This window comes from Scomber japonicus, chromosome 5 (genome assembly GCF_027409825.1).
Source record: "Scomber japonicus isolate fScoJap1 chromosome 5, fScoJap1.pri, whole genome shotgun sequence".
In the NCBI taxonomy this organism is placed as follows: domain Eukaryota; kingdom Metazoa; phylum Chordata; class Actinopteri; order Scombriformes; family Scombridae; genus Scomber; species Scomber japonicus.
The window spans coordinates 4,013,131-4,027,703 of record NC_070582.1 but is presented as its reverse complement, the minus strand read 5'-3'; the positions used below and the strand labels follow the sequence as shown (position 1 = coordinate 4,027,703).

At 45.1% G+C, this 14,573-nt stretch overlaps 1 protein-coding gene across 1 annotated transcript; it reads left to right on the top strand.

The window, feature by feature from the left end:
- Positions 1–8,073: 8,073 nt before the first annotated feature.
- Positions 8,074–12,213, top strand: LOC128359025 (uncharacterized). The gene has a single exon (XM_053319439.1). The coding sequence runs from the start codon at positions 8,074–8,076 to the stop codon at positions 12,211–12,213; it is 4,140 nt and encodes a 1,379-aa protein (XP_053175414.1).
- The last annotated feature ends 2,360 nt before the right edge of the window (positions 12,214–14,573 follow it).

The following is a 14,573-nucleotide window of genomic DNA, read 5'->3' as shown; positions in this document are numbered from 1 at the left end:
CTTATTAATGTGAGTTCTGTCATAAACAAAAGCAAGAATGGCAAGCTTATTATTCTTAAAGGGCAATACCAGCTATTTTCTACATCAAAGTGTGTTTCCAGGTATTGTGGGGGAGGGACTGCTACATAAAATTGTGATTATTGTGATAATAAAACATGTTTTTCTGGGGAGATAATGTTCATCAGGATGTTTGGGGGCGTGTCAGATTTGAAAGAAAAAACAATAAGTGCAGATTCTTCTTAGTCTCACATCCCATTAAAAACAAATAGGGGCAAACTTTGCTTGACTATGCATGGCTTTCATTGAGTTGTTGCGGTCGCTGGGTAAAACAAAGCTAATATTGGCTCACTTTGGACAAGACAATGCTGCTGAAACTGAAAAGCATTTTGCATCATGAACATGTGGCCCAGAATCAAGATTCGCCCAGAGAGAAGTGCAGTGCAGACACTCACCACCAAATCATTCTAATTCAATCCACCAAAGCTAAAGGGATGCATTTGCTGTATCACAGATGCCTTCAAGTGTTTTGTCCGAAATCCACTTATATTCATTTTACTAGCATGTATGATACACAAAAAAGCTTAAAATCATCATTTGAAGAGCCACTTTCAGTCATTTCCCTTTATAAACCTCTAAATAAACCTCTAATGCACTGGCAGGGTAGATTTGAGAGAGAAAGTAAAAGCCCGAAGAGACGGAGAATGACCTGATCCTCCCTCTTTGCCTTTACCTAAACGCACACAGCCGTGATCCAGATATTAAAACAAGAGAAACAATGTGCTACTCCTCAAGCACCAAGCACCGTGAACCAGCTGTGAGTGATGTGGAGCACCAGGAGCTGACCATAATTACTGACTACAACCGCTGCAAAGAGGGGTTAAAAGAGCTGTATATGTGCTGTTAAGCATCAATTATGCCCACGCTTATTATTACTGCCTTATTCTTACTGCATTCACGTGCTTGCCTGAGATATATGTAGTTCTTTTGTCTTGCATTTGTATAAAGAATGAAATCTATCTGGTATATTTGTGTATGATGAAGAAGAAAATGTGTATTATTTTATCCAATTTTGCTGGTTCACTGGTTCTCTTCTGTTACATCCTGAATGTCTCTGCCCTAAAAACACATTAGTGCTGAAAGCAGGCGTGGATCCCTCCCGAAATCAGGCCAACACCTTCAAATGGATGCTGTTCATGGAGGAGCTTGGTGAAAATGATGGTGGTGACCCCTGCAAATTCTACACAGAGAATGATTTCCTTGCTCTCCGGTCCTCCTCTAATGTATAATCTCTGGGGGAAAATGAGGTAGCTGTTGTGTCCTCGATGAAATACCTGGACTATAATTTAGACTCACGGCTCAGTGGGGAGACTCAAATTGAAGAAAGTCTCGAAATGGCTTCACTTCCTCACAATCCTGGAAAAAGAAATGGACTGCCTGCTGATGATTTAGTCACAGTCTACACGACTCTCATAAGGCCGTGTCTTGAATACAGCGCAGGGCTCATGATGGGATGAAATGAGCAACAAACAAGAACAACAACAAGCTGAGTTGGAGCGAGTTTAAAAAACGTGACCTTAAAATCACCAGAAGAGAGGAGCTGGCATCAATTCACAAGTCCTGCCTCATAGCATCCTCTGCATAACCTGCTGCCATCAACGCCAGGCAGCCGTACTGTGAGGACATTAAAGTTCGTGTAAAGTAAGAATAAATATGTGTTCTGAGTTTGACATACCACAGAAAAGTGTGTTGTTAACCACCCTGCCAAATTTGAATGATTAAAAAAATCGCCAAATATATGAAATTAGGCTTCAAAGTTGTGTAAAAATCAGCCTCTTTCTCTGCTCCCAAACGCTGTGGGCGTGGCCGTCGAGTCCGCTGAAACCCCGCCCCCTATCAAGTGTCATGTTAACTTAAATGTGAGCTGCGTGCATACAAGAATAACATGAAATCATAAACTAGGATGATGTCGCTGTTGTTGCTCGAGGTGACGACGCTGAACGATGACGCACAGGATCACATATATAAGTGGCCCAGATCTGATAGGAATAGTATCTGATTGAATTTGATCTCATCTACATTAAAAAATAAAATCAGAGTAGCTTGGAAGCATTTCAAATTTGGGCCACTTCAGCATGTAATATGTAAAACCTCGCCTAAGACTGAACTACTGTACCATTTGGGAACTACTGGCTTAGTTGATGTGCCTGTTTTTATGACTATGAACTGAAGAATCGCTCCCCAGATAGCACAGATCACAGTATTAATAGTTTGTTGTGTTTGCGTCCTACTTCTCTTCCTCCGTCTCCTCGTTTTTCTTCTCCAAGCTGCGTCAGAATGAAATACTGCTCTGCTTCACCTCCGGCGGACTGTGTTGGACATCGGGCTGAATTGTTGTTTACTGGCCGTCGCTTTATTAATAATGGAGCCGTTATCATCTTTGACTTCAGTGCCACCACTCCCATCTTTCAGGTCGTTCATGGTGAAAGTTTTCCAGACAGGTTAAGTCTTTCTGTGACCTTTTTAAGCTCTTCTCAGGCCAAAGTGAAATGCACTGAAGGAAACCAACTGTCCCCACAGACCTCAAAACACTTAAAAGTAAAAGACATCAGACTGGACCTTCAAATCTTGTTTTTTTTATTTTAACCCTCCGGTTGTCCTCAGGTCAAGGAAGGAAAGGAGGAAGGACGGGAGGAAGGAAGGGAAGGAGGAAGGAAGAAAAGAGGAAGGAAGTAAGGAGAGAAGGAAGGAAGGAAGGAAGGAAAGGAGTAAGGACGAAAAGAGCAAGGAAATAAAGAGAGAAGGAAGGAAAGGCGAAAGGAAAGGAAGGAAAGGAGTAAGGACGAAAAGAGCAAGGAAATAAGGAGAGAAGGAAGGGAGGAAGGAAAGAAGGAAGAAAGGAAGGAAGGAAGGAAAGGAGTATGGAGGGAGGAAAAAAGGAATGGAGTAAGGATGAAAAGAGGAAGGAAGGAAGGACAGAAAGAAGGAAAGAAAGGAGTAAGGAGGGAGGAAAGGAGGAAGGAATCTATCTATCTATAATAAACCGAACTCAGGACCAGTTTACATAGCAGGCTGGTTTATGTACTTCGTTACTTCATTATTTTATCACGCTCTCTTTTTCAATTTTCCACCAGGAGTTACGGTATAAAAGCTGAAACTATTTGTTGTTCAGTAGACTGACTGTGTGTGTCCTCCGTGCCGTCATGAGTAAAAGAGAAAGATTCATCACTCCATCGTCTACTACACATGCAACTGGAGACAAAAACTGGGTCCCAAATTGGTAAAAATAAAACATATTTTTGGGGCCGTGGTTAATGTAAGTCTATGTAAATACCCTAAAAGTGAGTTAAGTGTGTGTGTGTGTGTGTGTGTGTGTGTGTGTGTGTTCGTGTGTGTGCATTTGCCTTGTTATATTTCCACCCACTCTGCTGACCTGGTTCCAGAAGTCAATCCATCCTTCTTCAAGTATCCTTGAGCAAGAACTTAAATCAATACTTGTTGTTTGTATTTGATGTTCTTTCTGTTCATCTTGTCTCAAGTTTTTTCTTTCTGAGAGGATTTAAAGTTTTTATCCTCTTTGCATGTGCTGCACAAGTCTCAGTAGAGTTGTATGGAGGCGTTTTATTTTCACTATAGAAAGAGTTTTTGAAGAACTTCTTTTATAATTACGAATGTTACATCATATTATGTGACCTGATAATGAATTTTAGCTATATTGATGTTTAAAAAATGGGTTTTATATCACGTTATTGTGATAGTTGTTACTAAATGGTTCTATATTTAGATTAAATTACACATTTTGATACCTTGGATGCACCTTTTTTTTATTCTTATACTTTCTTATGATTAGCTCAGTGTTGATTTCTAGAAATGAAAGTATATACATGTAAAGATAAAACTGATTACGCTTAACTGTTCCACTTTGCTTATATTAACCCTACTTATGTATGAGTTTAGGATGCCAAAATGTCCCAAATGAACATCATACTGCATTGAAGAAGGCTTTAAACTAGCGATTGAGACCATAAACACATTTTGAAAACGTTTACTGAGGTTAGAAATCAAGTGAGAAGTTGGTGAATTCTCCATTGACTTGTATAGAGACGGTCGCCCCCTGGTGGCCTTTTGATAGAATGCAGCTCTAAGTTACTTCCACGTTGGCCTCATTTCAGAGGACAGGAACTCCCCGCTCAGTGTTGATTTCTAGTAATGAAAGTATATACATGTAAAGATAAAACTGATAAAGCTTAACTGTTTAACACTTTACCTATATTCACCCTACTTATGTATGAGTTTGTGTGCATGACGCATCTCGTACTCACTCAACAAATCAGCCTCACTTACTCTACATAACAGCATGACATCATCAGGACGTCTGATTAACACTAACGACGGTGCCATCCACTTTATTCAGTGATATTAATATCTTGTAGAGTCTGAAGGGATAAGATAATCAAATAATCATAAGCACTCATATAGCTTGAGCTTGCATTTATGCCAGTATAAAAGGCAGTGCTGACATAATCATTTAAGATAGACACATGCACAGGGATGTGTCTGCTGAGTCAGTTCTCGGAAAGTTATCTGCCAAAAATATCTACCAAAAACAGGATATGGAACCAGATGGCCGAAACTGCTGAAATTGCTGAAGCTGCAAAAGAATGATAAGAAAGTTAAGAGTAACGGTCAAAATTGATAAACAACAGGGCAAGGGCGGGGGAGCGCGGACTGGTGTATAAAAATGGAAATAAGGAACTGTTAGCTCAGATCTCTTTGGGTGTAAAGGCGAAGCGCTGTTACACTGTATAACGAGTGATCTCCGCTTTATGCATACTGCGAAATAAACTGATGATTTTCTGAACAACTCTGGTCTTCCTAGCACTTCTTTCTGCGTCAACCAACTCCGGGGAAGCCAGGCAAGGCCAGCTTCAACAATTTGGGGGCTCGTGTCCGGGACGCAGCAAAGAATTGATTCGATCAACCGTCTCCACAACGAAGTGACGGGACACAGGCCGGCTAAAAGAAGGTAAGCAGAAGCCTGTTGATTTCAAAATTCTGCTGATTGGACACAAATTAAATCTAGTGTCCCCGATCTGAGATTGTAAAGAGACTTTCAAATTGAAGACTTGAGTTGTTTTAATTAAACAGTGAAGGGTATAAACTAACAGAAACAGGTCCTTGGTCGTAGCTGACCCTACCGGTTCTCGACGGGGAACCGGAAAGCCTAGGTGGCTGCTGAGGAATTGAATACTCGGGAATTGAGGACACCCAAAACATTCTAAAATAAAAGCCTGTTGGCAGTTGACTTACAATACAGGGGCTAGTAGGACCCCTAAAAGCAACAACAAAAGTCAGTATCAAGTAAAATACATGGAAAACATAATACTAACGATTGTGATTTTTTGTGTGTTTGTGTGTGAACAAAACTGTGAGGAAAAGTGGGTGCGGGAAGAATAAAACTCTGAGGTGTCTATGGTAAAAAGATCGTTCAAAGCAGTGTCTTGACAAACCCGACAAACGGACAGAGGAAACCTATGCGGTGTTAACATAATCTGTCCGAGCCGCGGAAACCTAACGGTGATAACGAAAGTGGCCTGGTTTGTCAATTAAAGTCAGTTGCTCGAGTGAACTCTATATAAACTGACTGGCTGCTTGATCTGAGATACCATATAAGGCTTGTTGCTCGGGTGAACTCCATACAAACCGGCCGGCCTCAGAGTTTAGAATCTAAGACAAATAGAAAGAGACATGGACGGAGAATTTGACAGGGAAATAAACGATGATGGGTGGGGTCCCGTGACCAGGGCATGGAGACCCCTTGAAGAACAGCTAAATGACCTACTAGCAGTCGCCACAGTAGCAGTGCAAGGAAAGAAAAAGGAAAAGAAGCTAGCAGAAATTAAGGGACGAGTAGAAGGATTAATCAAGCAGAAGGGCAGGAAACTATCGGATCCCGGTCCGTTAGGGGCCTGGTTTTGTGAGAAAAAACAGGAATATGCAGTAAGACAGAAAGAAGCAGAGGAGAAAGCTAAACAGGCAGGAATACTGAAGCGAGGAAAGTGGGCAAAGGAAGGGCAAGCTCTGAAGGAGGAACACCGAGGATGGTCTGAACTGGTGATCTGGTGGCAAAGTGCGAAGCAGCTGCACACAACTGATAAGGAACAACCCAGACAGGCCCAGAAGGTAAAACCTACACCACGCACACATGATCCCCCACCTCCGTACACACCTAGCGCGCCTACTATAGACGGGATGTATCCCACATTACATATCAACCAGGGGATATTACAGATAGAAAACGGGAACAAAGACTGTGAGATAGAAAGTAGCGCTGACAGCATAGAGTACGAGGTAATGGAAGACGAACCAGGGTGGAAAGAAATCACTATCCGAGACCTAATCCCAGGAAGAGAGTGGCGTAGTCCAGAAGGAAAGTCTGATTACGAACAACCACATGCGTTCGCAGACCAAGCCAATAGAGAGGCTGTTAGGGTTATGCAAGATAAGGAAAAAGTATACAAAAAGGAGGGAGAAATACGGAGAAAGGTTCAAGCAGGACAAAGGGAGGCAGAAAAGGGACCACATTCAGATCGAAGTAGGGAAAAGAAACAGTTTTCATCCACCCCGAAGGATCATAAGCTTAGGGAGCAAGGAAAAGCAGAGTGGACTCTAGATGGGACTTGGACAGATGGGCAGAACCTAGGAAAAAAGGTTGTGGTAAGAGGAGACGTAGCAGGATACTTGGGAGGTGACGAGAATGAGGAAGGAGATGACCAATTGATAGAAATAGATGAAGAGGGAGAAATGACACCCCTTCTGAGAAAGGCAGACAGACAGGAGAGGGGAGGAAGCCACAAAATGCACTTACGCCCCGACCCAAAGCAAACACAAAACTATCAAATGTATCCACTAATTGAGTCCTCTGGAGGACAAAGATATAGACCATTCGGAATAGGTGATGTGCAGGCAATTGTGGACAAATTACCACCAGTGGCTGAAGGAGGCAACTTATGGCTGAGTAAACTGGAAAGCTTGACAGCCGGACAGTTACTGGCTTTAGGAGATTTTAGGGCAGTTATAAGCAGATGCTTGACAGATAGCAACGTGCGGGATATACAGATAAGTGCAGGGATACTGGGGAGGGGGGATGAGGAATCTTTCCTACGACACCAAGAACAGATAGGGAAAGTAATGAGACAAAAGTATCCCCTCCCTAATGCTTCAGTAATGCCCAAAATGAAATGGGATCCCAAACAGAACCCTCGCACTTACATTGAGCAGTGTAAAGAAACTTGGCTCCGCCACACCGGGTATCACCCGGGAAACGAGGGGTCTCAAAGGGAGTGGTTCAGACAGGCCATACTAGACGGGGTTCCAGGAGAAGTAAGCAACAACATGAAAAATAACCCAGATATGTTGGGAAGTGACTCAAGTGTATGGGAGAAACATTTAATTCACCACCTCACCCGCGCACAGGATACATGTGAAAAAGAGCAGGACAACTTAAAAGCACTGCAAACACAGTTACTGAAACTACAGCTCACAGAGGCTAGACAGAAAACACACAAAAAAGAGAAAGGGGAAACAGCTAGAGTAATGATGGCTGAACAGACAGGCACTCCTGATCTGTACCCCACCCCGCCCTGGGTGCCGTCACATCAGAGACAGGGAGGTTACGGGGGCGGTCCTATGAGGGTGAGAGGAGGTTGGAGGGGCAGGGCCGGAAGAGGCGGACCTTCCAGGGGACAGCCAGGAGGGGGCCGTTGCTACTTCTGCAATGAAACCGGCCACTGGGCTCGAGACTGCCCCCAACTGGCCAGGGGTGGAAGTGACAGCAGGGGACGAGGGCGTTCCTCACTTCCACACAACCGCGGCCAGGGCCAGCGACCTGTGCCCCCAGTACCTCACCAGATGCCTCAATGGGACACCTGGGATGAGTGGGGCACGTACCAACAACAATGACATGCCCCACAGAGAGACTCAGACAGCATTCGAACGGCAGAACCAATGCTGTCGGTACGAGTTGAACAACAAACTCTGCCATTTCTGGTTGACACTGGAGCAACATGCTCCACGATGAGGAGTGTTCCCAAAGACACCCTGTCAGCCAAATCTATCACCTTAATGGGATTCTCTGGGGAAAAACATACTCTGCCCATAACTAAGCCACTACTCACACAGATCGGAAATCAGATGGTGAAACATCCATTTGTGCACTCACCTACCGTGCCTATGAATTTATTAGGGAGAGATCTCCTAGTTAAACTAGGTGCATCCATACTGTGTAGTGCAGATGGACTACTGATAACACTTCCAGATGGAACACAACTGCCGTGCTCGGAGCAGCTGACTCCGGGGCAATACCTCCTCCAGCCCTTGAATGAAGAATATGCAGACATATACTGGGGCCGGTTACAACCGGAAACCACAGAACAGGGTGGGATTCTTTCATCCTACCTACAGTGGAAACCCTGGATAGCCCTCATGGAACCATACCTCACACCCCCAGACCCACCCCATGTCACCCTGTTTTATGATAGGATGCAAACCGATTGGTATCAGGACAATTTCCAAGACCAATTAGAGGGCCATGAATGGACCATCGAGTCCAGAAACATTTATGTAGCACCAGAGGGGGTAGCGGCAGCAGTAGTCTTAACTGAGGAACAATCCTCCTGGTACATGATGTCAGAGGAGGCAGCACCCCATGTTTCATTGGCTCTGCATCCTCAACATCAGGCCAAGGAGTTAGGGGGAATAATCAAAAGAGCATTGACACAGACTGATTGGATAGATACCACCATTCCACAGATCCAATACTCTTCAGCAGCAAAAACCTATCGCATTAACGTCACAGGCACAGACACAGCAACCCTAGAACATCTACAAATCACTAGGCAGCATGGTAGGGAACTAACAGATCACCACCTAGCGGCGGGCATGATAGACACACTCCCATCACATCTGTGGGCACAAGGACCGACTGATGTCGGTGTAGTAGATTGTACACCCATCACCTTTAAAGTACAATCAGGGGAACCTCTATGGATAAGGCAGTATCCTCACAAACCTCAAGCTGAGGCAGGGATTAGCGACACCATAGAGGGTCTCCTGGAAAAGGGGGTGTTGGAAGCCTCACAGTCACACTGGAACACCCCCATTTTACCTGTAGAAAAGAAAGGGACAGGTAAATACCGCATGGCACATGATTTAAGGGCAATCAATGGCATCCTGACCACTCCCACAGTCCCTGTACCAAATCCATACGTAGCATTAGCCAACCTAGATCCATCACACAGTTGGTTCACATGTATTGATTTGGCTAACGCTTTCTTCTGCCTACCATTAGCCATGGAATGCAGAGACATCTTCTCATTTTCCTATCGCGGACAGCAGCTCCGCTACACCCGTCTACCTCAAGGCTTCGCATTATCCCCTGGTATCTTTAACCAAACCCTTAAGACACTCCTAAGGGATTGCCCCCTGCCCACAGGCGTCACTTTAGTACAGTATGTAGATGACTTACTACTAGCGGCGCCCGCTGCTACCTCCTGCCTCGAAGCCACTCGTTTAGTGTTACAACATCTGGCTAAAACTGGATTTAAAGTCAGCAAAGCCAAGTTGCAGGTGGCCCGCAAACAGGTCTCGTTTCTGGGACGTATGATTTCACAAAAGGGGGCCAGCATGTCCCCCCAGCATCGTTCCACCATACTCCATCACCCGAAACCACAGAAGGTTAAAGACATGCTCTCCTTTCTCGGACTGACAGGCTATAGTAGGAATTACATAGCTGACTATACAGGACTCACCAAACCCCTGAGGGAACTGGTGAAAGACAAAGGCATGAGAAATCTTGGTGCCAATTTAGACTGGACTCAGAAAGCAGAGGCTGTTTTCATTGCCCTTAAACAGGCACTGGCTACAGCTGCCGAATTGGCAATTCCTGACTACAGCTCACCCTTTTATTTGGATGTCTCTGGAACAGAACACTGCACTAATGGCATTCTGTTCCAGAGAAAAGGGGGAGTAAGGACTGTACTAATGTACATCAGTGTAATGTTGGACAGTCTGGAAAAAAGACATCCACAATGCACTCAACACGCGACAGGAGTAGCCAAACTGATACAAAAAACAGCACACATCGTCATGGGACATCAGCTACAGGTATTGACAACACATAGTGTCGTAGCTTACGTAAACTCACAAACATTTACGCTAACACCATTGAGACAGCGACGACTAAGTAAGATCCTAGAGGCACCTAATATCTCCTTTACACACGAAGGGATTAACATGGCAGATCAGATAGGCTCAGGAGAACCACATGAATGCACAGGGAGAGTGTACAAAGAAGAGAAAGTGAGACCAGACTTACAGGCAGAACCAATACAAGGGGCAAAGAACTTGTACACAGATGGATGTTGTTTCAGACATGACCAAGAAGGACTGAAAGCGGCATACGCTGTAATAGAAGAGATACAAGGAGAGATGATAACCAGAAAAGCAGAAATGCTAGAAGGACAGCAGTCAGCACAAAGGGCGGAAGTTATAGCGGTAATAGAGGCCCTAAAACTCGGACAAGGTCAGGACATCAACATTTTCACAGATTCAGCGTACGCAGTAGGAGCAGTACACGTAGAATTAGGACAATGGATGAGGATAGGATTTCTGACCGCAACCAATAAACCCATCAAACACGAGAAAGAAATGAAAGAACTAGCTGAGGCCCTGTTGCTTCCCAACAGTGTGGCAGTCATAAAATGTAGAGGACATGACAGTAGCAATACACTAGTGGCCAAAGGAAATGAGGCTGCAGACAGAGCAGCAAAGCAAGCTGCAGGGTACGAGGTGAAGGCAGTAATGATGACCTCAGAGACAGAGGTAGGGACGGACCCCAACTCTGGCACAGAGAAGCTAGGACAGTTACAGCCACAGGCCTCTCCACAGGAAAAAACACGGCAGGAAGCCAGGGGGGCCATCGATAAGACAGGAACGGACCCCAACGCTGGCACAGAAAAGTTAGGACGGTTACAGGCACAAGCATCTCCACAGGAAAAAACACTATGGAAAGCCAGGGGGGCCATCGAAGTAGAAAAGGTATGGCGGGGACCGGATGGACGGCTCATCCTACCCCCCGGGATAAGACAAAACACATTACTGGAAGCGCACGGAGTGGGGCATGTGGGGGTGGCTCAAATGATGAGGAATTTGGAAAATTGGTGGCATCCATATCTCAAAGATATGGCACACAATTTTGTAAAAACTTGTGAAGTATGTAACCAGTATAACACCAGACCAACCATCAAACCATCGCCAGGTAAATATCCTCTAGAAGCAAAGGCAGGGAAAGAAATAATCATTGACTACACAGATATGATAACCCCAGTTAGAGGTTACAGGTATGTATTGATGTGTGTGGATGCTTATACCGGGTGGCCAGAAGCCTGGCCTACTAAAAAAGAGGATAGCAAATCAGTGGTGAAGTTTCTGATCAACCAATACATCCCTAGACATGGATTTCCTGCGAGAGTCCGATCAGATAATGGGACTCACTTTAAGAATCAGGATCTACAGGAAGTGGAAGGGATGTTAGGGTTGAAACATAGGTTTGGTACAGTATATCACCCACAGTCCCAGGGAAAGGTAGAAAGAATGAACCAAACGGTAAAAAACAAATTGGCAAAAATCTGTGCACAGACCAAAATGAATTGGCTAGACGCATTACCACTGGCGCTCCTCTCCATTAGGAGTTCAGTGAATCAGGGTACAGGATTCACACCGCATGAGTTACAGACAGGTAGGGCCTTTCCAGGACCCCAATCCAAGCTATCGGGAGCACTAGATGATGATCAACGTCTAACCACTAAAGCATATTTCCATGAACTGCAGGGTCTCGTTTCAGCTTTTTCCAAACAGGTAGCCAGCAGGAGCGAAGGAGAAGCCACGACCACGTCACCAGAGACAGGGTGGGTCCTGCTGAGGGTCATCAAACGCAAGTGGTCGGAGCCAAGGTGGACAGGTCCGTACGAGGTGGTCGAGAGAACAACCCACGCGGTACGGCTGAGAGGAAAAGGTGACACCTGGTTCCACTGGAGTCAGTGCGCGGCGGCAGAAGAACCACAACGATCCCTAACAGAGATCTTCGGGTCTCTACAAGCTGAGAGCACTGGGCTGGCTAGCCCAGAAGACAAGACCACTGACAAAGGGGCAGAATAATCCCCTAGTGGCAAACAGGGAATAGGGCAGTCTACCCCTATTCTCGAAGAAAGAAGACGTCGAAGGGAGGAGGTGAAATAAGCGCTCCTCTCCTGCATGCAGCGTGCCAAGCTACCAACAACAGAAGAATAAAGAAGCACAGAGACTCACTAAAGTTTCGCTTAAATTGTCGCTGTGATATGAATCAAACCCAATTGAGTATAATCATTGTAGGTTGGGTAATTGTGATGATTGTGTTCGGGTGGGCATTGAGCAGATTGATTACCACAGGACACACTAGACTGTAAATCAATAAAATCATATAAGAGAAATTTATAAAAAACTTGTTGCCAATTGCTACAGAGTTGTGTAATCAGATCACGATAAGAAGGTGAAAAGCTCCTCTAAGGGTAACCCCGCTTAGAGTAACTAGGGAAAAAATAGGATCTGTTTACTAAAAGGGTCTAGCTTGCATTTATTCAACATATATAACCAAAACGGATATTTCTTAGGAATACATGGTAAATCCACCCAACCAGCGCCCTCAAAATAACACTCCCATCTGTGAAACAGAGGGAGGACAGGCTCTGATAGCGTGGGCCGAACAACATCAGAGGGATTACGTCAGAAGGAATGTTATAGGGTGCATAGCGGGGAGTTGGGTATTAAGTCTTATTGCTGCAGGAATAACCATTATAATAATCTACTGGGTGTATAAGAAAATATAATCAGAATGTTGCTGTATGGCAACCATAGGCTTTTGGCGGGATTAGGAATCCTCGCCATTGTGATTGTAACTGTGATTTTTTGGCTATGTGATTCCATTGACCATCCCTCGGCACCAACCACAATTCCTCGCACCAAGCGCGCTACGCCACAGAGAGACAGGTGCCTCCAGAGATACGGAGGAATTGAGCTAAACTACCCTAAAGGATCTACCACGTCGTTCCGGTTTGACTTGTGTGATGTCATTTCATGCGGAAAGAGTAGCTCCTCCTGGAGGATTTACGATGTGTATCTATGCGATACCAGCAGAGGGGCACCAGGGTGCCCAAGCTGGAAAGACGTCATAAAATCTACGGGACGCAATTTCATAGATAACAATAGGGACCCTGACAACAAATTCGCGCTGCAAAGGGATTTCAGTCCTAGCAACAACCCATTGGTTTTTTCAGTCTCACACCTAGCTAATTCCCCGTCCAATTGGGAAATCAGAGACTTGGTGTGCCCGTCTAGTACCCGACACTTCTATCTCGTTCTGGGAGTAGATGCTCCCGGAAAAGATCCAATGGCGTTAATAAAAGTAAACATAGTCGAGAAAGCCCAATCCAGCCCACCACCTACAGGGAATGGCGCTGAAGGAAACAATACTGAATACTCTGGCCCCACACTCACGTTCTTACCATCCCCCAAAGTCACCACTTTGGATTATTCTCAATTGCAACCATCGGAGGTAATTCAGATGGCCACAGGATACACTGATGACAATCTCTGGTTAAATTGGATAGCTAAATCAGTCAAAGAGCAGAAAATGGGAGACTGTGTAGCTTGTGCATCAGCCAGACCCCACCTAGTCACTGTCCCGGCTCCATTGTTTCCAGAAGAAGACCCTGCAGGATATAAATGTATGATAGGACTAACCAAAGGCAAGTCCCAGAACTGTACCACCCTTGCTAGCTTGTTCCCACCAATTAGGAATGATACGGTCACAGGACCATTCACCCCTGATAAAGCAAACGGAAGCTATGTGTGTTTTAACTTTACCACGGCCCGTTGTAAAATACGACACTCGACACCCGCACGAAATACTTCAATTGGAACTCTGGACCCATCATGGTGCAACATTACTAGGCCAGGCGAAGAGTTAGGAACATGGGCCAGAGCAGGGCTATACTACTATTGCGGCCGACGAAGGTTACTTATGAGGATTAAACCCCATATGTATGGCATCTGCGCCATGCTACGTCTCAGAACCCCGTTAATGTTAATTGGGGAGAAACTAACTTCTGCAACTGACGAGAGAACCAGAAACGCGAGACTGACGCGCCGTCGCCGCCGCCATATCTTAGGTAAACGTTCGGTGAAAAGTTTTGATCTGACCAGCGACTCGCTCACCTATATTGACGCAATAGGTGTCCCGCGAGGAGTACCTGACGAATTCAAACTCGCAAATCAAATAACATCGGGATTTGAGAACCTTCCTATAGTCTCTGCATTCTTCCCGGTAACCCCTAACAAAAACGTGGACCGCATAAACTACGTGCACTATAACGTACTACGCCTAGCCAATTTGACCCGTGATGCGGTGGAAGGGCTGGCGGACCAATTAGGACCTACGTCGCTTATGGCAGTCCAGAATAGAATAGCACTGGACATGCTCC

Bases quoted from the DNA above. Each gene is read 5' to 3' on its own strand.
- LOC128359025 (XM_053319439.1), top strand. From the start codon at position 8,074: ATGAGGAGTGTTCCCAAAGACACCCTGTCAGCCAAATCTATCACCTTA.